Below are 23,870 nucleotides of genomic sequence, written 5' to 3'. Positions count from 1 at the left end.
TTTCACACTGTCCTCTCGATTTAAAAAAAAAAAAAAAATCAGTGAACACACACACAGAGCAAGTGGAACTGAATTCCATTTTACTGCAAGCTACAAAAACACATGTAACTGTGTAAGTCAATTACCTTTTTGTCCAAGTTCTGTGCTTCAATCTCTAGACTGACAACTCTTGTGTCTTTAATCTCTTCTGCTGAAATCTGTGTCAAGAATTTAATGACAAATTAATTTCCAATGCAGTTTAGCAGACTCGGGTACATGAAAGGGACTTTGCTTCTGGCTGTAAATATGTTTTCTTACACACATATATAAAATCAAGTAACACAACTTAACACTGCCAAAAAGCAGACAAACTTTGAAATTAATTTACCCAAAGCTAATTTATTTAACTGAAGAAATTTAACTCTACATCAAGTTACAAGCTCATTTATTCAAAGGAAATACACAATGGACAGTTACCTTAATGGTGCCTTTCCCTGCTGGTTTTCCTTTCTTCAACTCCAAAGGTCGAGTAAGTGTTTTACTGGACACAATCTAAAGACAAATGAAGGCATATATAATTATGGAATTAGACACAGAAAACACGGTAATTCTTCCACAGTAAAATTCCCCAAATCACTTAAGTGCCTAAGTTCCATTTTCAAAAGTAACCGAGACCCTTAGGAGCCTAAGCAACACTGAAAGTCAATGGGACATATGCCCCTAAATCACGAAAGCACTTTTCCAAATTTTACTTACCCAAAAGCTATACATTATTATGAGGTTACAATATTCCAGCTCTGACATCCATTGACACGCCCTGCAACCTAATCCTTACATTCCTTTCACCTCTAATTTTTGCCTCTCAATGACACCTTGAGACAAAGATATTTAACTATAAGGGTCAAAGAAATTCTAGGAATAGAAAGAGGCCATTCAACATACCAAGTCATATTTTAATATATTTGAAACCACCTTCCTACCCCCAGGCTGACCATCCAACCATCTGGAGGAATAGATGGGGTCTCCAATACTCATTCATACTCTGCTGCAGTCACCTTCCCTTTTCACACAAAGGCAACTAAACATTGAGAAGTTGCCCTGCTAGAGTTCTCCAATTACCCCCTACTCCTCCTTTGTTAGCTTATATTCCATGATGTTTAATGCGCTCTCCATTTTGAGCAATTTATAAGAAGACATCTCATTTTTTTAACTCAGTGGGAAATTGTTTTAAGAATTTTTGTTCCAGGTATTTGTTTTCTGAGACAGATTCTTGTGTGATCACCAGAAAAGTGTGATTTAATCAGGATTGAAAATATTGTTTCTCCTATTGATTTAAAAGGTGTCTGTAAAAAATTTCTAAAAAATTGGGTTTGTTTTTCTGCTTTATTATAACATATAAAGAAAGTCTGAAAGGAGTTGTTTGTTTGGGTTTTAATTTTTCTACTTGTACTGTATCTCAGAAAAAATGAGGAGTGTCTACTCCCTGGTTTTGCTAAAGGACATGCTGGGGGTCACAGCACATGTACACTGTTAGCTCTCACACTTTAATGGAAAGAGCAGGGGTGGGTTTTTTTTTTTTTTTTTTTTGTTTTTTTTTATTAAAGACCTCCTCTCTTCAAAGTGTCAATCACTGAAGCTAAACAGGCGTTAAAAAAACTAAAAAAAAAAAGTTTTAAACAGTTTAATTTAAAATCTCATCTCTTCTTTAGATGGAATCATTTCCCTAGTTCTCCAATCAGACAGAACATAAATTTCTAATTTAAAAAAATGCAGAAGACCATACTTTAATAATTTAGAACTTTCTTTAGGCACAATCCCAGCTTCCTGTCCCCTTCCAGGGTTGGTCATCCTTAAACAAGTCATTAAATGTAATATCTTATCTGCCAGCAGAAAGAATAAAGAACATTAACACAATTAAAATGTGCATTGAAATTCATGTGCTGTACATACAAAAACACACAACTAATCATCTCAGGTTAAGTCTACACTTAAAATATCACCGCTGTAGTGCTTCAGTGCAGACACTTAGGATTAGTCTACACTAGAATCGCTACGGCGGCGCAGCTGTACCAATGTAGCTGCTGTAGCGCTGCTAGTGCAAATGCTGTATGCCGACAGGAAAGAGCTCTCCCGTTGGTATAATTACTCCAACTCCCCGAGCAGCTATGTGGACGGGTGGCTTATTCACACTCCTGAGTGACATAAGTTATACTGAAGTAAGTGCTAGTGTGTACAAGCCTGTAGTGCAGTGATGGGAGGGGTTCTCCAGTCACTGTAGGTAATCTGTCTTCCCAGGAGGTGGTAGCACTATCTGCTCTGGGTTTTAGGTTGACTTAACTATCTTCGGGGTGTTGATTTTTCATGCCTGGGAGAAGTAGCTATGCCAATACAACTTTTCAGTGTAGACCAACCCTAAGAAAACCACACTCTTCATTGAGGGCTAACCTTACAATAAACTCAATTTTTTAAAATGTGCCCATCCCAGCTATTTAAATATAAACTAGGGTTGCATACTTTGCAGGTTCTATAGGCTGGGCTCACTGCACACACCTTACATCCCTCCATTCTTCCTACAAGCTTCTAGTATGCCACCCTCCCATCCACTCTTTTCCATGGACTCCCTGTAACTGCATCCCCCATTCCCCTCCACTGGCAGTGCTCTGCCTTCTCCCCATACCAGGGACTTTGTGAGAACCCCTCTATACCAAGATCTTCTCAGCCAGATGCCCTGTGGGCTCCCCTTCCCTGCATTATTTCTTCTCTTCTTTCTGTCCAGGAGATAAGTCATTCAAGATGTCAACATGTTGAACTCTATTGGGAGGATGAACAGAGCTAAGATAGAGGCATTGTTACGCTGAAAGGTGCTAACCAGTTGATAGCATCTGCTCTTTGACGTGTAGACAATTGCAGAGATGTCTGAAGGTGTGGCTCATCTGAACAGATACCAGAGGCTCCATGTGTTCCCCATTTTTTCTCCATTCCCCCACTCCCTCAATCAGGTACTGCCCATTGGTGCCTAGAACATTCCCTGAAATTTTGAACGGATCACAGGCAACACTCAAAAGTTACCACGTTACAGACAAAGACAGACACGATCATAAAACCTGCCAAAAATAATTTCTTGTCTGAATGTAAAGAAAAGTTTAACAGATTTTGTTTAAACTCTTTAAAAGAAATCAGCTTCGGGCTGGGACGTTTCAGTACCAAAGAACACAATTAAGCAAGTTACAAGCAACTGATACTAATGTTTCAGAACAGAACAGCTCTTTCACTTAGGCTTTAGGGAGAACAGAGTTGGCCAACCAGAACATCATGTTGTAGAGAGGGTGTCAGAATGGCACTAGAACTGCAGTGGTCTCTGTTGCAGGCAGGGTAGATTGATTAAAATCAAAGTGATTGAAATCATCAATTCTAATAATAATTTAAATCAGCAAACAGGAAACCCTTATTTAAATAATCAATTTTAATTTTGTTTTGCATCTGTAACTTTTTAGTTATTTTCCTAAAGAAAGGCTGATTCTCATTGCTTGGTATCATTAAAACATGTTGATATGCAGCTACCCATAACCTTTCCACTAAATTTGATGGTGCTTCTTTTTGCTAATCAGGAGGATACACTATATCTATACACATTTATTTAAGCAATTGTATAGTTTAACATGCATTAATTCAGATTCCTTATTTTAAGGATACATAAGAAAAAAAGGAAGTTTATCAAAACACATTTTGCACGTAAAACAATGATTTATGAAGCAAAGGAAATAGGGTCTATACTTAGTGAATTGAACTGACTGTTTCTGGTCACCATGCCCTTCAAGGTTTTAGATCTAGCAGCTCTCACCCTCTCATAACTTGTTTTTCATCATAGACTGGAATAGGGAAACAAACCGTCCTTTCAACTCCCAGTCAGTTATTCAGTTCTGAATGAACCAATCATTGCACTGAACTAGCTGAATAAACTGAAATGAAGAGTTTTAAATAATTGGAAGAAAGGCTATTGCTGTCAAAAGCTGGTTTTACATTTCAACAAACTTTGATTTAGGTGCTTAGCCAGAGACTCCTCGAAGATCAACAATTAGAATTTCTTTAAAATTTCAGCAGCAAGCATACTGCTTGAATATTAATGTTTTCATTTAAATTATTTTAACAGAGTATAGCAAAGTCAGGCCTTAACATAGGTTGTTACAATTTCAACTTTAATTTTACGTAGGCTTATTTTTAGAAAGAAAAATGGATTTAATTTAGATTAAAAATCCAATTAAATGAAAATAAGGTTTAAATTAAAATGGATTTTTTTTTTAAATCACCAATTATCCCCTCTGCTTGCCAGAAGATCCAACAGAAAAGAAATCAGCTGTAGATAGCATGAAAGATCCTGAAGGAACTTTGGGAACAAAAAGGATGCCAAATTTCCTTTTCATCTGGGGTCAGTAATGACAAAGATATGTCTACACTACGGAGACTGTCCTGGCATAGCTATGTCAGCACAGCAATGCCTGCATAAACCTGTAGTGTAGACACAGTCTACATGGATGGAAGATGGTGTAGGGGACCAGTGTAGGAATATCACCTCTCCAAACAACAGTGGCTACACGTCAACGAAAGCAGCTATTTTGATAGAGGAATGCATCTACGCTAGAGGTTAGATTGGAATAGCTTGTTCACACCCTGACCAACATAGCTATATTGACCTAACTTTTAAGAACAGACCAAGCCTAAATATAGTAACTGCAGCAGAGCCAGTCCTAAGAGCAAGAGATCTACTCAGTACCATTCTAAATGGAATGAAAAAATACTGTATTTCAGAGGGTACTCTTAAAATACAAGGGCTGAGAGAATACCATTCCATTTCAGATTTAAGCTGGTGGCACACTCCCTTTTTCTAAGGCCTGCCCTACACTTAACTGACATAGCTATGGCACTCAGGGGTGGAAAAAATGCACACCTTGAGTGATGTAGCTATGCCGACCTAAGCCCTTTTCTGTCAGTGAGAAGCACATACACCACTGTGCTTCAGCAGCATAGCTATCGTGCAGTAGCGGTGTCACTGTAGCACCCATAGTGTAGACATGGTATATGGGAGATCAGTTGAAGGGACAAAATACTTTCACCCCTGAGTGCGTCAAAGCTTCTGACATCTAAGTTTCTCCTGTTTTCAGATTTAAACCTACATTTTTCACCACTTTGCGGAATATTTTACATGAAATTTCTGCAAGTACCTGCCCCAATGTACACTCAACCCCGCCAAGATAATCATCATCATTTAAATCATAGGACTTGTTATCGATATCATATACACCAAACTTCAGCTTCTGCACTTTCTCAAAGTAGTAATCAATGAGCAGCTTCTTGGAGAATTCAGGCTTCTGGCAGTTCTTTATCTTTTCAGTTCGATCCAACTAGGCAAAGAAAGAGATGGAGATGATCACTACATATAAACATATTAACCACACTTTCTTCCACAAAGCTCTGTATACCACTTACTCCCAAACATTCCCTCACTGCTCGTTATATGCACCATATCTGAGGTGTGCAGGGTCAAGGCTGCTAAAGCTAGCCACTACCAGAGGGCCTGCTGACTGCTCTGCAACTTTGTACTCCCTGCATATTAATAAAGAACTTATATAATCAATTGCCACTTAATTTGGCTGAGAAATAATCTGAAATTTAAGGAAAAAAGCCACTGACATACTATGCGCTGACTGCCCACCTCACAGGGAAAAAGCAGCAGCATGTGGCACATCATAACAGAAAAACAAACATTCCTGTTGTTTCTCCAAGTAAATAAGTATACGATTCTTACTTCTTCTCACTAGAAAGACACGAACTTTAAAAATCACAAAACTTTTGACCAAAATTTATTCTTGTAAATATATACAAATTAATATAAGCAAATTATGCAATTACTAGGAAGAATAATAACTGGAAATATTTCCAGTTAGATCATGTTCTGAAAATACACATTTCTGTATTATAATGCTAAACTGGATACTATAGACTATATTTTTACCTCTGCCCATTGATCACCTCCCACATTTTGAAGTAAGACACACAGAGGATCAGATTTTGAACCAACATCTTTGTCAATGAGATTCTCACAGGATATGGACAATTCCACCTTAGTCACACACTGAGCCATCTGCAGAAGAGAGTTCAGAAAAGGAATAAATGCACATGTTGATAAAGTACTTATCAATTAAACCACATCCCTTACATTCACAACAGTGAAACACAGCAAGCCACAGCAAACAGAACCTAAATAGGATAAATACACCTCAGCTAGGAGCATCTCCCAGGAATTTCTCTTAGGATTTTAGAAGGGGACAAAGCTCCCAGGTTGATTCTCAATTCCAGTATTTATGTTCTGGGTATTTTTAAAACACGGATTCCATTTAATTCTTGAAAATTGTACCCCAGGCTTGCAATACCAGCCATTTAGAAAGATTGATTTAGGAAGTCCGAGATACACACTTTACCTTAAAACTTAACACTTACACTTAAAACTGCCTTCACCAAACAAGGACACGCCACCAGAAAAGTAGTTTGAATCATGGAACGGGCCACCCAAACACCCTGAAAGATCTGCCAGAACACAGGAAAAAACCCTTCAATTGCACATCCCTAGTTCTCATCTATCACCCTACAGCGGAAGTTATACAAGATGTCATGAAAAAACAATTACAACCCATATTCAATGGGGATCACATCCTGATAGAAATCTTTCCTGAACTCCCTGTTCTGGCCTTCAAACAATGCCCCAATTTCACCAAGCTCATCATTAGAAGCTAGCTTCCTACAGACCAGGACACACCAACTCAAAGAGGCATCAGACCATACCAGAACACATACAAAACCTCCATACATATCTCTATTGCTACAATGATCAAAACCCACCACAACAAATCTTTCAAGATCCATGTGTCCGACACATGCCTATCGCAAGATGTTGTGTACCTTATCCAGTGCACCGAAGGCCCCAACAACCACCATGTGAGTGAAATGAGACAATCACTACACTCTCAAATGAACTCACACAAAAAAATGATTAAAACAAACACACCATATCACATGGCCCCACAGCATGCCAACATTTTCAAGGCTGACTTAGAACAATGCTCCTCAACTCTTGTCCCAAAGTGCCCCTCCTCTACCTACACTACATTGATGACATTTTCATCATCTGGACCCACGGAAAAGAGTCCCTCAAAGAATTCCACTGGAATTTCAACAATTTTCACCCCACCATCAACCTTAGCCTGGACCAGTCCACACAAGAAATCCACATCCTGGAATCTACAGTGCAAATAAGGAATGGCTACATAAACACCACCTTATACCAAAAACCCACCAACCGCTATACATACCTACATGCCTCCAGCTTCCACCCAGGACACATCACACAATCCACTGTCTACAGCCAAGCCCTAAGATACAACTGCATTTGCTCCAGAGACAAACACTTACAGGATCTCTATCAAGCATTCTTAAAACTACAATACTCACCTAGGGAAGTGAAGAAACAGATTGACAGAGTCAGGGGTTACCAAGACGTCACCTACTACAGGACAGACCCAACAAGGAAAACAACAGAATGCCACTGGCCATCACCTACAGCCCCCAGCTAAAACATCTCCAACACATCATCAAGGATCTACAGCCTATACTGGAAAATGCTCCCTCACTCTCACAAACCCTGGGAGGCAGGCCAGCTCTCGCTTACAGACAGCCCCCCAACCTGAAGCAAATACTCACCAGCAACTGCACACCATACAACAGGAACACTAACCCAGGAAAGTATCCTTGCAACAAACCCCATTGTTAACTCTCACGCATATCTACTCAAGTGACACCATTATAGCTCCTAACCACATCAGCCACACCATCAGGAACTCGTTCACCTGTACATCTACTAGCGTGATATATGCCATCATGTGCCAACAATGCCCCTCTGCCATGTACACTGGCCAAACCGGACAGTCTCTACGCAAAAGAATAAATGGACACAAATCAGACATCAAAAATGGTAACATCCAAAAACCAGTAGGAGAGCACTTCAATCTCCCAGGGCAATCTGTAGCTGACTTGAAAGTTGCCATACTTCAACAAAAAAACTTCAAAAACAAACTTCAGCGCAACACTGCAGAGCTGGAACTCATATGCATACTCGACACTATCAGACTAGGTCTGAATACAGACTGGGAGTGGCTGGCCCACTACAAAAAATAACGTTCCCTCTTTTGGCATTCATACCTTCTCATCAACTGTTGTGAATGGGACTCATCCACCAATTGAATTACCTTGTTAACACTTGCCCTCCTCACTGTGATGTAACTCACCCATCCTTGCATGTGTATATATACCTACTTAACTGTAGTTTCCACTTCATGCATCTGATGAAGTGGGTTTCTGCCCATGAAAGCTTATGCCCAAATACATTTGTTAGTTTTTAAGATGCCACAGAACTCTCATTGTTTTGCTGAAAACAGACAAACACGGCTACCCCTCTCTAACTCTGTAAGCGTCTACATTAAAGTGTCCCTCCCGCCGATGTAAGTCACCCACTACACTGACTTAACTCCACCTCTCTGAGAGGCATAGCACTTAAGTTGATATAGACCTTGTTTACACTAGAAAAATTACAGCCAGTAATTTCTGCAGTGGAGTGGTGTCCACACTACCCTCCTTGGGTGCGGTGGAGAGAGCCTGGTCTCTCAGCTCCCTGTCAGGAGCCCCACATGCTCCCAGTGGGTTCCTCCTCCCTCCCCCCCCTCCCCCCCGCAATCCCTGTTCCCCACCAGGAGCCAGACCCAAGCTTCTCCCCACCCCATTCCCCACCAGGAACAGGGCCCTTGGGGAGTGGGGTCCAACTGCCCCGGCTTCTCGTCCCCCCGCCCACTGGGAGCTGGGCAGCCTTGTCAATTTCACTGCTCAGCCATCAAATTGACAAGGATGCCCTGGCTCCCAACTGGGAGCAGACAAGAATGACAGCCCCAAAGCCAACATAAAGGGGACGCAGTGTCTACATTGACACTGTGTGGCTCTAACTAAGCTGACATAAGCCCTACGCCTCTCATGGAGGTGGTTTTACGATATTAGCATAGCAGGCGAGTTACATTGGTGGGAGGAGCATTTTAGTCTGACTCTTAAGATGACTTTTGTCGACAAAACTCTAGTGTAGACCAGCCCATAGTTAAGTCAATGCAGTGTCCCTGTAGACACTGCATTGCTTGTCGCCTATTGCCACTTGGTGCCCTGGGGCTGACAGCTGGAGCCCTGCCTCCAGAAGGAATGAAGTGTGGGCGTGAAGAGCCAATTTAATTACTGCAGTGTATGTAGGTCGACCTATCTTAAGTCATCTACACTACAAAATTAAATCATGCCCTGAGTACCTCTCCCAGACCCAAAGAAGAGCTCTGTTTAAGCTTAAAAGCTTGCCTCTTTTGCCAACAGAAGTTGGTCCAATAAAAGATATTACCTCACCCACCTTTGCTCTCTAATATATTAATTTGGCAGGAATGAAAATTAACAAGGGAGTGAATGCAATGCCACTTTGTTGGTCCAAAAGAACATTTTAATACACAAATTTCAGACCAAGAATTCCCTTACTTTAAAAACAACACTAAATATAAATTTGTATTAATTGATAACCAGTTTAGATACAGTAACAAACCCTGCAGACTACCCATTGCATTCTCTAAAAAAACCCCAAAAACCCAACTTTATCAATCAGACCTAAATTTTCAGGAGGAAAATTTAGTGTAAATTCAACTGCAGGTTACGAAGTATATTTTCAGCACTAAATAGAAATGTCTCAATAATTTAATCAACAAAATATTATTTTGTAAAACAAAAACACTGAATGCAATGGCTAGCTAAGATAAACACAGGCAGATTTTTTTTAATTTGACAATTTTGTATCTTGTAAAAACAGTCTAAAGACAAAGTGATCTGCAGCTAATCTATAGCTAAAGATTACAGCCAAAATTCTGCAGGCAATCTTTTAAAAATCTTTTATACTGTCATTAATGAAAAATATCTATACAATGTTTAAAGTATGGGTATAAATATAATTTAAAGGCAAATATCCCCCTTGTCTGAGGTTATTTATTTATTGTAAATTCACATACCAAGCTTATCCCCATTCTCCATGGATGCTTCCAGTCTAAGAATCTTTTTACACACACTCCCCTCCAGAAATTTATATATTTTTTTAAGTTGCTCTGTTACTAGGAGCTCTCAAATGTATGTCTGGACAAGGTTCATTTAGTCAAAGCAAGTCTTTGGCCTTATATATCAAAGTGTGTGGGTGTATGGGAGGGATTCAAGTTTCTACAAATCAGTGAATGAGATTGTGTCCTTGTGTAAGGAGTCTTCAGTATCTAATTCGTGCTAGAAACTGTATTTTGAACACTGAACTGATAATTATAATGTAAAAAGAGAGTTGCATGCTAAAGTGGCAATCCATAATGATGTGTGTATCTTTTTATATTTCATTTGTACTGTTCCAAATATCTATTTTAGGAGATCGAAAACCCTTTGTAGAATGTAAGAAGCTACCTAATTTCCAGTTTGCTCTCCCGGCAATATTTGTATTTTGTTCTGTTTCTGTCGGAGGGTGACCGCATAGTCAACTGTCCAGCCTGCCAAGTACTCCTTTTGTGACACCCGACAACAAAGCTTCAGCTGAGCGAGGCTGAGCCCCCTGGAGCGCAGTTCTGGGTCTCTTTCCTTGCCAAACAGACGGATGGAAAATCCTGCGCAGCCAGATGCGGCCGAGCACAAACGTAGGCACCGCTACGAACCTGAGCGCGGGAACAGCGGCCTCTGCCAGGCCAACGCCTGCTCCAAAGAGCCGCGGCGCGCCCGCAGCGCAGCCTCGCCGGCTAGCGGGCCATTCACCCCCGGCCCGTGCTCGCGTGAGGCCCGAGCGGCCGAAAAGGAGGCGCTGGGTGGCTGTCACGCCTCGCCAGGGGCTCGCCGGCCTGCGGGTGTCAGAGCCTCCTACGCCCTAACGCGCCCGGCTCCGGCCCTGCACCCGGCCGCAGCCACCGATCCACGGCCAACGCGGCAGCTAGGGCGCGGCCAGCTCCGACTGCTCGCCCCGCCACCCCCACAAAGCCCGCGGGCTAGGGCCAGCCCGGCCCGACCTGACCTACCTCCGCTCTCTCTACTGCAGCGGCGAGATGGACAGGGCGTGGGTGGACTCCGGGGCCCGGGTGGGGCGGGGCAGCGCAGCGCGGTTCCTTCCCCCCCTTCCCCCGCGGCCGCGCCAGGGCGAGGATGCTGCTCCAGGAGGCCCAGCGCGGGGAGGAGAGCATCCCGCGGCCCGGTTCGCCGCAGGGCCCCGACCCTGCCCGCGCTGTTCTTAGGGGCGGCCGTGACCCGCCGCCTGTCCGCTCTGCCCCAGCACTGCAGTGTCCGGCGGCCGGCCCCGACCTACGGGTACGGAGTCTGCGTTACCTCCAGCCGGGGAGGAGACTCCAGCCTGGGCAAGCGGCACATCCATCCCGCCCCTTGTGAGGCTCCCAGCGCCGGGAAGAGGCAGGCTCGGGTGAATAGGAGAAGGACCACCCCGCTACCGGGGGAGAGAAACAGTGGCAGGGCTGCACAGGCTGATGCGGAGAGCAGACGCATGCCAGGGGAACAGGTGAGCGGTGCAGCTTCCATTGGTGACAATGATGAGCAGCGGCAGGCCAGGAGCTAACAGTGCTAACTGCCCAGTCTAACTTCATAAACAGCCTGTGTGCCAGGGAGCACATGGGTCTTCATAACCGCAGATGACTACAGTGAATCAAGCGAATGGTTGCCCGGGAACTCTGGATTGAGGTAGGATGGTTTTGAAATTCAGTATCAGAGTCCCTTATTTTGATGCTTGGGTCTTGAGGCCACACAGTCCTCCTTACAAATATAGCTGTGGATGAACAAAGCATTCAGCAGAGCTCGGTCAGTGCCTGGGATGTCAACTATTGCAGAAAAATCTAGTTGAAGTGAAAGAGGAATTTCACCTTTTTCTTTACATCTTAATTTTTCTCACAGGTCCGGTTTTTGGAGGGGGAAGCTCTCCCATTTCCTTTCCCCAGCCCTCACACACAGACAAGATGATGGGCTCAAACTAGCAGAGTTGTCTTTAAGGGGACAGAAATCGCTCTTGCTGAATCCAATTAAAATGGAGTACTATGCCCTAAAACTAAATATACATGTTCTGAAATTATTTGGTCCTACAGGGTACTCCACAGCACTTAATGCTATGGTAGACTGAATCCTCAGGACTGGCCGTACGTTGGAATTATTAACCACAACAAATACTTCATGGTACTTTAACCACATTAAGCAATTTTCTCTTTTTCCTGATAGTCTTTTAATTTGAAGAAACTGGTTAAAATCTTAATCCTCCATTGTAGGTCAGATGGCTGGGTATGAAATATCCAAGAAAGAAAATGATCTGGTAAGAAAGAAGTTTTCCATATTAGAGCCCCCTCACCTTCAACAAAATGTATGAAGGGATGTGAAATAAATAGCTAAAGGAGAGAGGATAACAACATGCTAAAAAGAGCCACAAGGATGCTGAATGTGGACAGATTTTAAGAGTTCCAGGGGGGTAGCTGTGTTAGTCCGTATACAGCAAAAACAATGAGAGTCCTGGAGCACCTTAAAGACTAACAAATTTCTGCAGGCATAAGCTTTCGTGGGCTGCAACCCACTTCATCAGATTCAAGATATTAAGAGATTACTGAGGCACTGCAGGTTGTGGTACCTTCCTTGCAAATACCACAACCACCACATGGCTGCCTTGGAGATTATATCATAGAAAGCACAAGAGCTTTCGGCCAATGAAGTGATTATTCCTCACATAGAATAGCCGATAAACCCTTAGGGAAGTTAGAACTTCAGCATGCTCCAGTCCAATGCAGAAGATTTTCAAGTTTGCTTGTCCTTCTCTGTTGGATGACAGTTCTCTAATAGTATTTGATTGCCTCTGCATCAAACAGATTCTGAGGCACCTTTTGTGTATATCCAGGGTGTGCCACTCCTGTGGTATTTCTATTTAAATTTATTTATTCCTAGTTACTTCTATTGTGTTCATCACTACATTATCTGAACACGAGAAATTGCTTTCAAGTCCAACACGCCTAGAGTCAAGAATCTTACTTGGACCTACTGCTTCCACGTCCAGGCCGCCTTTAACCTCCAAGCCATCCTTCTCAGGGAACTTTTAAGTAGACAGAGAGGAGTTAAGTCTATACTAGCACTGAAGCAGTTGTCCTTACTACTTCAGGGAGAAACATTGCTGAAAATGGTCAGCAATGTTTCAGTTTCCCACTGTAGATAAAGTCTAAACATTTGTTTTAATATCCAGCAGCTCACACAAGTGTTCTTTCTGAACTGTTCTTAGATCCACTTGTCCAAGGTGATTTTCTTCCATCGTCTACGTGATTCCACTTGCTTCTGCAGTAGAAGTATCTCTGCTGGTAATCAATGAGCCTTCGTCTAGAAATCTAGCCTTGTTGCAAAAGGAAGAATGAAAGTCCCATCTATGAGAAATGGAGGATGGCAAGAATTTCTTGGGCTTCACGGCTACATTGGGGAATCCGCTGGACAAAATAGCTGCCAAACAGTTGGTCTTCAGAGTCCTTTGATGCTATATACTTCCAAGGGTAAAAGGTGTCTGATTACCTTGTTATATGCCATGAGATGAATAAGGCTTAGGGGGAAATCTTTGAAGACCAACTTTAACTTCTTGTCATTCAAAGACATGGAATATCTAAACTTGTCCACCCAGCAATCATGGCCCTTGAGGAGGGCCAGGAAGCACCAGCGGCTGAGACCCATGGCAAAAAGCAAAAGTCTTGGGGCTTGTCTACACTTACCTCAGAGATTCGGCGGCAGTTGACTGGAGCTACACAAACTATGCAAAAAACTTGTGCAACTCCCATCGACTTCTGCGTTTCTGTTCTGCGCACCAGCTTCACTGCACTGTGGTGACGGGAACTGCATTCCCATCGATGCAGTGCTACGCCACTTGAGGAGGTGGTCTTAATATGTTGATTTCAGGATCGACTGAGCAGGTCTTCACTGACCACTCAGTCGATCCAGATAAGTCGATCTGACGGTGGCAAATTTGCCGCCGTCAGTGTAGACATAGCCTTAGAATGATGCTGAAGAAAATGTAATCCTCTGGGAGATGAATACCCATTGGTATGTGATCACTGTATCTGACAGAGAGAATTTTTGGAAGAGCGATACATCACTTCTTGTGTCTTGGAACAAGAATCTGGTTAACTTCTGTGGTAAAATTATCAATTTTTTAAATCTGTAATTGCTGTTCTGTTCCCATAAGAATTATAAAGAGATGCATGCCAGTAACTCAACTGAGTGTTGTAAGTCTCACTAAGATTTTTTAAAAATAAGATTGCAAAAAGTTGTTGCAAACCAAAAGGTACAGTATTTGTAAATGAGGTTACCACAATAAGTGCTGTAACAATGCATGTATATATAAAGGATATGATGTGTGTTTGTGTATATATATTTAACATTATCAGAATGAGAGAGGATCTGGTTAATCTTTCTGAGGACTGAATCAGTACCCATATGAAGCCACGTATTAAATCAGTCATCTTGTTCAACTTCTTATTTATGTAACAAGTGATTTTCTTTAATAAAAATTAATTTTCCTTTTAAAGTGTGCTTTGTAATTTAATACTGTTATTTGGCCAATCACTCAAGACTGAACAATGTTTAATCCACATTTGACAGATCTTAGTCATGTTGCTTAATACACTACTGGAAGGCACTCAGATCCGACAGTGCTGAGAGGGTATAAAAACTGATATAGAGCAGAATTTAGTGAAGCTTTCAGAAAAGTGGACAAGACACCCTAGTTCCATTCCCACATATGAGTATGCTATTATGCCATATATGTCTCCTCCATCACCTTAATTGAATTAGTCTACTTGCTACTATTGATCTTTTGTGTTACAATCTTTGGTAGCATTCAACAACAAATGGGCTGCGCACACAGCCTCAAAAGTCCACCATTACCTTTGACAAACAATCAGTCTCTCTCAAGGCAGGCTAACAGAACTCATGGTCCTTCTTCCAGATCCACTTATATACTGTTTCTCCCCAGCCCAGCATAGAGTATAGAACATATTTAATCTCAAGTCTATGTAGTTCTTTACAGCTCTAATATATTTGCTCCAATTCCCCAGGGCAGACTCTTCACACTTCGGTACAACTTTGTACAATGTCCATCATTAGGAAAGAGAGAAGGGTAAGAGGTCAGTTAGCCCTGGCTTCTTAGCCAGGATTTTGAAACTTTACCTACTGCAGCAGTAAAAATTCCATGCAAAAAAGGAAATACTAGAAAGAGCAATTTCCACCTTACCTCCCCCGCCCATTAGTTTCATCCCACAGATACAGGACAAAGTAGAGCCTATTGAAGAAGGAGGAGGGACTGCTCAGCAAACAGAACCAGTTCTGCTTAGGCTTCAGTATCTCCAAGCAACAGGCATCCTTTGCAGAAAGGCAACCATTACTCCTTGACTTGTGTTTGCATACAGTACAAAATAAATACATCAATACAGTTTTTAAATTTTTCAGCTGCTTGTGTTAAAAGTGGACAAGCCAATGTGATACTTCCCTATCTCTCAAAATGAAGATGTATTTGAATCCTTAAAGAAAAAGAGTGAAACTCAGCCCTACCTCCCAACTGATCCCTAATCTTCCTTCCTACTTTCTCTCATTAAAACCACCATCTTAATTTAAACCATCAGTTCAGATGCCACAGTGATGGGCGCTTTAAAATGTTCTCATAATAGGATGTGGTGGCAGCACCCAGAAGCTTCCACCAGGCCTAGCTGTTACTCAGTTTTAGCAATGGTGTGAGGATTTGCCTTGAAAAGCATCTCAGACTGAACCATGTTTATCTGGGAAGTTCCAAATCAGAAGAGATCTTTCTTTTCAGAGAAAAATGGTTTTTTCCATGAGATCATCATCTTCTGGGTCTACCCACAGAAGAGGACCAAATGTAATGTTAAGCAAACACCATGGACTAGCAGAGAGACAGCAAGGCCTCATTCCTATTCCAGCTGCCACTGAGGAAGGTAGAGAGGAGCCATTCCTTGAAGAAACCACTGTCATCTTAGCAGTAAGGGAAAGGATTTTACGGGCACTGGAGGGAGCAACCAAAGGGACCAACTAGAGGGAGGATGACCCTTTCATGGGTCAGATAAACATCCACACTTTTGTCTAAATTGACAAACACATGTTTCTTTGTTGCTGCCTAGCTGAAATCTCCAGAGCTCTCATGCTAGTTTCCCATTTGCTACCTTCATTTGGGCAGTGTGACCAAAATCCATCTTCATCTCATAGCTATTCAATGCATTGTATTAAGTTAGATGATGTCAGTCTAGTTTCTGAACATGTCTATCAGAAAATCACCATCATAACTTGCAATCTAATTATGTTTCAGCAGAAAGACCAAAGGTTACAGAGTCTGTTGAGAATGGAGGACCATATAGGTCAGATCTAAAGTAAATTGCTGGGGTAGTTTGAGGAAGCTTGTACTTCTGCTCCCTATATGTGAAGAGAGGGCTCAAGGCCTGACAAAGGTATATTTACTCCAAACATAAGTGTAAATATAGTTGTGCTAGAGATCCCACTTGCTCTTTTGCTGCTTCATTCAGAATTCTAGAGTAGCCACCACCAAGACCTAGAATTTTTAAGTCTTCACTTGTTTTAATAATTGGGTTCATTTTTGGGAGCAATGTGGTTTCCCTTTAGCATTTGCTTTACCTCCCTAAGACATGTTTTTGGAGTCTGCCCTCCCATTCTTCTTTATATAACAGTACAGTATAATTTAGTTACTGCATTACTTGTATCTTGAGCTGTTGCCATGATAAGTAATGGATGGATACAATATCTCAATATAACAATCCTTTCTGGGTTTTTTTTCTTCCTTTTTTCTCTCTTCCATAAAGCATCCTCTTGCTATCTTTAAGAGGCCTGTGAAGGAATCTTGAAGGCCTCCAGTTCCTCAAAGATCAGCATTTTATTTGTCACTATGCTTTTAATCCATCCTCTTTTTTAAAAGTATGCAGTGGTTTTCCCTTTCTTCTTAGTTTGCATATCTCACTCTTCCTGTTGTCCCATACAACCCTCTTACCATTTTCAGTGTTTCTGCTCCTCCAAAACTGCTCTGTGATAAAGGAGTCAGGCAGCATATTCCCAAGACCACAGTCCTTCACCATCAGCACTAGTCTAAAACACACACTAGAATTCACACGGATGCCTTTTAAAAAGGGCAGGTATATGAAATAAAGGCTTTAGTCTCTATGATTCTCATACTTCCAGGGCATGTATGAAGAAGCAGGAATGCAGTGATTGCAGGGTGAATATCAAGCTTGATGTACTTAAACTAAAAGGGGCTTTCAATTTTTTGTGTAGCCTTCCTCTTTTCTTTTTAAAAGTGCACATTTATTTAGTGAAAAGCCAAGACATTTCAGTCACCCTGCAAACTGAAGCCTACATTTCGTTTGTATAATGCACATGGCCATCTCAGAAATAAAGTAAGTTACCTTTTGGATAAGCAGGGCCAGACTCCCATTGATGCTCTATCACTTGAATTCTTCAAAGCAAGTATTAGTGAACTTCAAAATTTGCACATATATGCAAACTAAATGTAGCTCTCAGACTTCTGATAAGTTGCAATGCTACCTTGGTGCCACAAAGATTGTACACTAGTGGAGTTATTGCTGGATTGCTCCTCAAAATTAAAAACTAATCTATTTTATAACTGTTGTTCTTAGAGATGTGTACCACATGTCCATTCCACTCTTGGTATCTGTGCCCAGCACACGGCCATCAGAAACCTTTTCCCTCATTGGTACCCACTGGGGGCTCGAGCTCTTCCTGCTGCTGTGCGCTACAGTATGTAGGTATAAAGAGTTGTCTGTAGCTCCCCTCAGTTTCTTCTGGCCAGAACTCCAGTGTATAAGGGTAGTGTAATGTAGAAGGGTGGGTTGTGAAATGGACACGTGCAACACATCTCAAAGAACAGTCATTACAGAACAGGTTAATAACTCTTTTTTGCTCAAATGATTGCACATATACATTCCTCTGTTGGTGACTCAAGCTGCAGAACAGAAGGTGGAATCAGAGTCTATTTCAACAAAGATTGGAAAACAATTCAATCCACTCTAGCATTGTCTCTTGAGTCTTGATCCACATGGAGGCAAATGTGTGGACTGAGGTCCAGGTTGCCTCTCTACAGATGTCTGCAACTAGAATTTGTGCCAGGAAGCCCACCATGGTCAATTGTGACCTTGTTGAATGAGCTGTGACTCTGCTTGGTGGAGCAACATTAGCCAAATCATAGCACGTGCTTATACTGGACACAATCAAGAAAGAAATTCTTTGGGTGGAGACCGACTGTCAGTCACTGCTATGAACAGCTCAAAGTGTCTAGTTCTACGTAGGTAAAATGTCAAGGCTTTTCTGATGTCCACAGTATGCAAGCAAACACTCTTTCTCCCTATTTTCATGCGGTTTCGGGCAGAAAATAGGCAAATAAATTGGCTGGTTGATGTGAAAGAGGAAACCACCTTTGGGACCAACTTTGAATGAGGGTGCAGGCAAACCTTGTTCTTTCTCCTACTTTCTAGCTGAGGTAATGGCCATCAGAAATGCAACCTTCATTGATAGAAGCAGTAGAGAGCTGGTAGCCAATGATTCAAACAGGGGAACCCATAAGTCTTGACAATACTAAATTTAGATCCGGTGGAGGAATGGAGTCCAGTATTTGAGGTTATAATCTGACTAAGCCCTTAAATAAATTTATGCACATCACTGGAGAAAATAGAGTAATTGTCCACTTCAGGATGGAACACTGAAATAGCTGCTAGATGTACTTTGATGGAATTAACCATCAAACCTTGGTGTTTCATGTATAAGTAGTCCAAAATATGTTGAACTGAAGAACTGGATGGTGATACCCCATACTGATGAGCCTAGATGGAGAAAAGTCACCATTTAGCAAGTTAAGTAACTCTTATACAAGGTTTTCCACACTTTAGTAGGATCTCAAATGCCTTTTGAGCAAGCCCGCTTGCTAGTGTCTAGTCATGGAGCATCTATGCAGTTAAATGAAGGAGTTGTAGGCTTGGGTGGAGAAGGTGACTGTGATCCTGGGAGATAAAGTCCAAATCCAGTGGAAGTGAAATTGGAAGCACCAGGAGAGTGGTGAATGAGTGCTGACAGACCCATGCTGTGGCTGTAAGTATGACTCTGCCCTGATCCTGACTTATTGTTAGCAATATCCTGTGAATGAACAGGATTGGTGGGAAAGTGTAAAGGAGCATCTGATCCCGTCAGTAAAAAGGCATCTGTCATGGAACTTGGGCTGTAGCGCTGTAGGAAGCGGAACTGCTGACACTTTCTGTTGGACTTTGTCACAAATAGGTCTTCTTGGGGAAACCTCATTGCTGGAAGATATATTTGGCCACATCTGGATGAAGAGACCACTCATGGGTGACTTATAAACGATCTGCTAGGTCTCTCAGATCACTCTGCACATCTGGCAAGGAAGATCTATTGAGATGATAATCCAGAGCTCCCGGAGTAGAGTCAGTTCAGGAGAAAAGTGGGCTCCCCCTGCTTTTTGAGGCAAAACAGCCACCGTGTTGTCTGTGAGGACTAATAGGCAGTTTCCCTTAATCTCTTATAGAAATACCTGGCACACCCACCTGACAGCTTTCAGTTCCCTGACACTGATGTGTAAAGCTAAGTCCATAGAGAACAGAGGTGGGCTTCCCATCCCAGGGCTAAAGCATCTGTCACTAGCACAACAGTTGGTTGTGGACAGGCAAACAGAACACTTGAATATATACTGGCTGGATCCATCCACCAGTCTAAGGAGGTGAGACCTTAGGAGGGCACTCTTACCACAGAGTCCAACTGATGGCAGCTTGGGAAGTAGACTGATACCAGGCTGCCCTGCAGAGTTCTGAGTTGCAGTATGGCATACTGAACCACACTGGTGACACAGAACCCTCAACAGTTTGGGCTATTGTGCTATAGTCTTCAAACCTATGCCATTTGATTGAATTGCCTGGAACTAGAAGAAAGGCCCTGGCTTGAGATGAGTCCAGTACAGTCTGGACTAAGGTGAGGAGAGATTTTTCTGTGTTATCAGTCCCAGAGCATTGAACATTGACTGGATCATGGCAACACTGCTCTGCATTTGCCATTTGGACTGGACCTTGACAAGCCAGTAGTCTAGATAGGAATAAACCTGCACTCCTGACCTTCGGAGGAATGCAGCTACTACTGCCATGACCTTTGTAAAGACCCTAGGAGCTGTGGACAGGCGAAAAGGTAGTATAGTGAACTGGTAATAATTTTGATTTGCCAGAAATTGGAGGTACTTCCTGTGAGCTTGATTGATTGATTGCCACATGGAAGTAGGCATCTTTTAAGTTGAGGTCATCATATCAGTCCCCAAAATCCAGGGAAGGGATAACAGAAGCTAGAGTGACCATGCAAAACTTTATCCTTTTAAAAAATGTGTTGAGTTGATGCAGGTCTATATAATTGGTCTGAGACACACACACCCCCCTTTGGTTTTGGAAGTGGGAAATATTGGGAATAAAAGCCCTTCCTTTTGAAACCACATGGAACCCCCTCTGTGGCTCCCAAGTGAAGAAGTGACTGAACTTTTGGGATTAGGAGTTTGTGAGAGTGGTCCCTGAAGAGGGCAGGGAGGTAGGGTTAGAAGCAAACTACAGAGTATATCCCACTTACACAGTGCTCAAAATCCACTGGTCCCAAAGTAATCTGAGATCAAGCACTGGAAATGGGACAGATGGTTTGCAAAGATGAGGGGGGTTTGTGTTTGGAAATACACTGACCTCAACTGGCCCACCGAAACAGCCTATTTGTAGTTCCCAAGTGCCTTGAGGGGTCCAGAGCTGAAGAGCAAGAGGGGGATACCTACACCTATAACCCCTGGACCTCTTTTTCAATAGGTCCTGATGAGGAGGAGGAGGAGCAGAAAATCGGGGTGTCTGCTGTGACCAAAAGTGTGTGTACTGGGCTAAGGACTTTAGGGTGGCTCTAAATTCCTTAAGACCATGAACCTTGCTGTCCATTTGGTCCAAGAATAGAGAAGGACCCTCAAATGGCAAGTCCTGGATAGTGCTCTGTATGTCATAGGGAAGACCAGAAGACTGCAACCAAGATGATCTACACATGGCCACTACAGAAGCCATGGTTGAAGCTGCTGAGTCTGCTGCATCCAGCCCTGCCTGCAGTGGTGTTCTCTTGACTAGTCTACCCTCATTCACTAGGGAAGCAAACTCCTGGCTGGTGTTCTTCAAAAGGAGCTCTCTGAAATTCTCCATGGAGCCCCATAAATTAAAATCATACTGCCCCAGCAAAGCCTGTTGGTTAGCAATACACAGATGCAAAGCCCTGTCGAATGAAGCTTTCTGTCAAATAAGTCCAGGCTTTTAGCATCCTTTGTTTTAGGGATGGCAGCTCTCATTAGCCACTGTCATAACTAAAGAGCCTGGTGGTGGGTGAGTATAGAGGTACTTATACTGGGAGGATACATAATATTTTCTTTCTGCCCTTTTTGAGGTGGGAGGCAGTGAAGATGGAGTCTGCTGTAGAGCTTTTATAAGCTCCAGTGTCACCTCACTAATTGCCAGAGCTACCCTGCAGGGACCCACCAATGTTAAAATGTCAGCTAGGTGATGTGAAGAGCCCCTGACCTCTTTGAACTGTAAACCTAAGTCTGCAGCCACTCTCTTGAGCAACTTCTGATAAACTTTAAAATCATCAGGAGCAGGTGAAGTGCTAAATAAAACGGCCTCATCTAGCAAGGGAAAAGAGGAAGCCAAGACTGGAGGGGGTATGATCTTCTCTACTGCCTGTTGCTCTGGCTCTGGTACCAGGCCCAGTACCACACTCTAGGGTTTGAGCTGTTTGGTGAATGGACTCAGCCCTTCTAGACAAGTGCACTGATATGCACGGTATGGGGAAGATCTGGAAGTGAGGGAAACACTCAAGGGTTCCAAGAGGACCATTGATATGGGGCAAGGCCGATTTTCTGGCCAATTCCCATGGGAGGTCCCACTCAAGGGTCACAATGGTCAGTAGGAAGAGATCTGAGCACAGACTGGGAAGTCCTGCTTCGTGGTTGAGAAACATGCAACCCCATCTCTGAGTCCAAAGAGGAGGATTCCCGTTCCTCTTACTATGGAGGAGCTGATACCATTGGTGCTGGGGACTGGTGCTGGGAGCCAGGTGACGCATGGAGTAACGCCATCATAGCAGGTTTCCCGAGAAGCAGGCAATTGCAGTGCTAGAGGTTGAATCACTGACAGTGGTGCTGGTGACTCTTGTGAGGATGGAGACATTGGCACGGAGAGGCAAAGCAGATTTCTTGCCACCACAAATGCTTCTGGGGTAGTCGGCATCAAGAGAGTTTTGATGGTGCTGAAGACGACGATGGTGCCATTTCTGGCACCAGGCTCAACAGTGTCTCTTGTAGCACCAGAGCCAAGTTTGGAGGAAGAGTGCTCAAGGTTTTGAGTGTACTCTACTTGACTGCTTCTTGACCCTCTTCCCAAGCTTAGAGTGCAGGGAGACCTTCTCCTGGCCTGTGGCTCTCTGGAAGCTTTGTATTTCTTCCTCAGTGCAGGCAAGAGAGAACGGTGCTGGGATTCTGCTAACTCCAGAGGTGTACCCCTCGCTGAAGCTGCAGCACTTAGCACCAACTCAGACTGGGACAGTTCCAAGACAGCGCCACTGACAGTCTGAGCGCTGCCTCTGTCAACAATCCAGCCTCCCTAGCTGCCTTTGTCCTAAGCTTGAATTCCCTGCAAATTGGGCATCAGTTCTTCACATGTGCCTCTCTCAAGCACTTCAGGCAGCTATTCTGTGGGTTGCTCACTGGCATAGGCCTGGAGCAAGTAGCACACAGCTTGAAATCTGGTGACTGGGACATAACAGTATTGTATATAGAAAACCCCAAACAGAGAAACATGTCCAAAAAACCTTTTTGTTAGACCTAGAAACTAAAACTTACTAACTACTCTAACAAGGCTAAGAACTAGACTAACTATACACGTGCACACACACAGTTCACGAAGGCTGAGATACGAACTGTTCTACTATAGAAAGGAGTTTCAACAACTGTCATGGTAAGAAGGAACTGAGGGGGCCTAGGGACAGCTCTGCCCTTTATACCTGCATGAAGTGGCATGCGGAAGCAGGGGGAGCTCAAGCTGCCCAACAGGTACCTCTGAGGGAAAATGTTTCTGACGCCATGCGCTGGGTGCACAGACACCAAGAGTGGAATGCACATGTGCAACCATTTGAAGAATTGCATTAATTTATATGTGAACATATCCCGCTCATTTATTTTATTCAAAACACCCTGAAATCCTCCAAAACTCACTGTATTTAAATACCCTAGTTTCCTCACAACACTTCTAAAACCAGATTTTGGCCACATCTATGCTTGAGAGCTTACAGCTGTACTGATGCAGCTGCACCACGTAAGATCTCTCATGTAGCTGCTCTATGCCGAGAGGAGAGAGCTCTCCCGTCAACATAGCGCTGTCCACAATGATGCTTTGTCAGTGTAATTTATGTTGCTCAGGGTGGTGGTCTCTTTCACACCTCAGTGACATAAGTTATACCAAAAAACATGGTTGTGTAGACAGCCTCAATTTTAATTACTACTGTTAGACGTTCCCATGCACTCTCTTCAAAGGCAGGAGAGATCCCTGATGGAAACAGAAAACAATCAATGGTAGCTACAGCAAACTACTTTCCATAAAGACAAAAGAATGGACTCCTACCAAACTGCTAAGGATTTATACTGG

General features: G+C 42.9%; 1 protein-coding gene across 6 annotated transcripts in view; it reads right to left on the bottom strand.

The window, feature by feature from the left end:
• CPNE1 (copine 1) overlaps window positions 1-23,870 on the bottom strand; it is a 71,167-nt gene that overhangs the window by 23,545 nt on the left and 23,752 nt on the right. For 2 of the 6 annotated variants that reach the window (XM_067546862.1, XM_067546861.1), the window contains exons 1-5: window positions 11,440-11,522; window positions 5,990-6,118; window positions 5,199-5,378; window positions 457-531; window positions 126-197 (exon numbers count right to left, since the gene is read on the bottom strand). In XM_067546862.1, coding sequence (XP_067402963.1) covers window positions 126-197; window positions 457-531; window positions 5,199-5,378; window positions 5,990-6,118; window positions 11,440-11,481 — 498 coding nt within the window. In that variant the 5' untranslated portion in view covers window positions 11,482-11,522. Of the gene's footprint in view, window positions 1-125; window positions 198-456; window positions 532-5,198; window positions 5,379-5,989; window positions 6,119-11,135; window positions 11,371-11,439; window positions 11,523-23,870 lie in introns of those variants that run through there. The other 4 variants (XM_067546865.1, XM_067546864.1, XM_067546863.1 and 1 more) reach the window with 3 other exon arrangements.

This window comes from Emydura macquarii, unplaced genomic scaffold (genome assembly GCF_026122565.2).
Source record: "Emydura macquarii macquarii isolate MOO-44397 ecotype Brisbane River unplaced genomic scaffold, CSIRO-AGI_Emac_v2 contig_1170, whole genome shotgun sequence".
Taxonomy (NCBI): Eukaryota; Metazoa; Chordata; order Testudines; family Chelidae; genus Emydura; species Emydura macquarii.
This window is presented reverse-complemented; position numbering and strand designations above follow the sequence as displayed.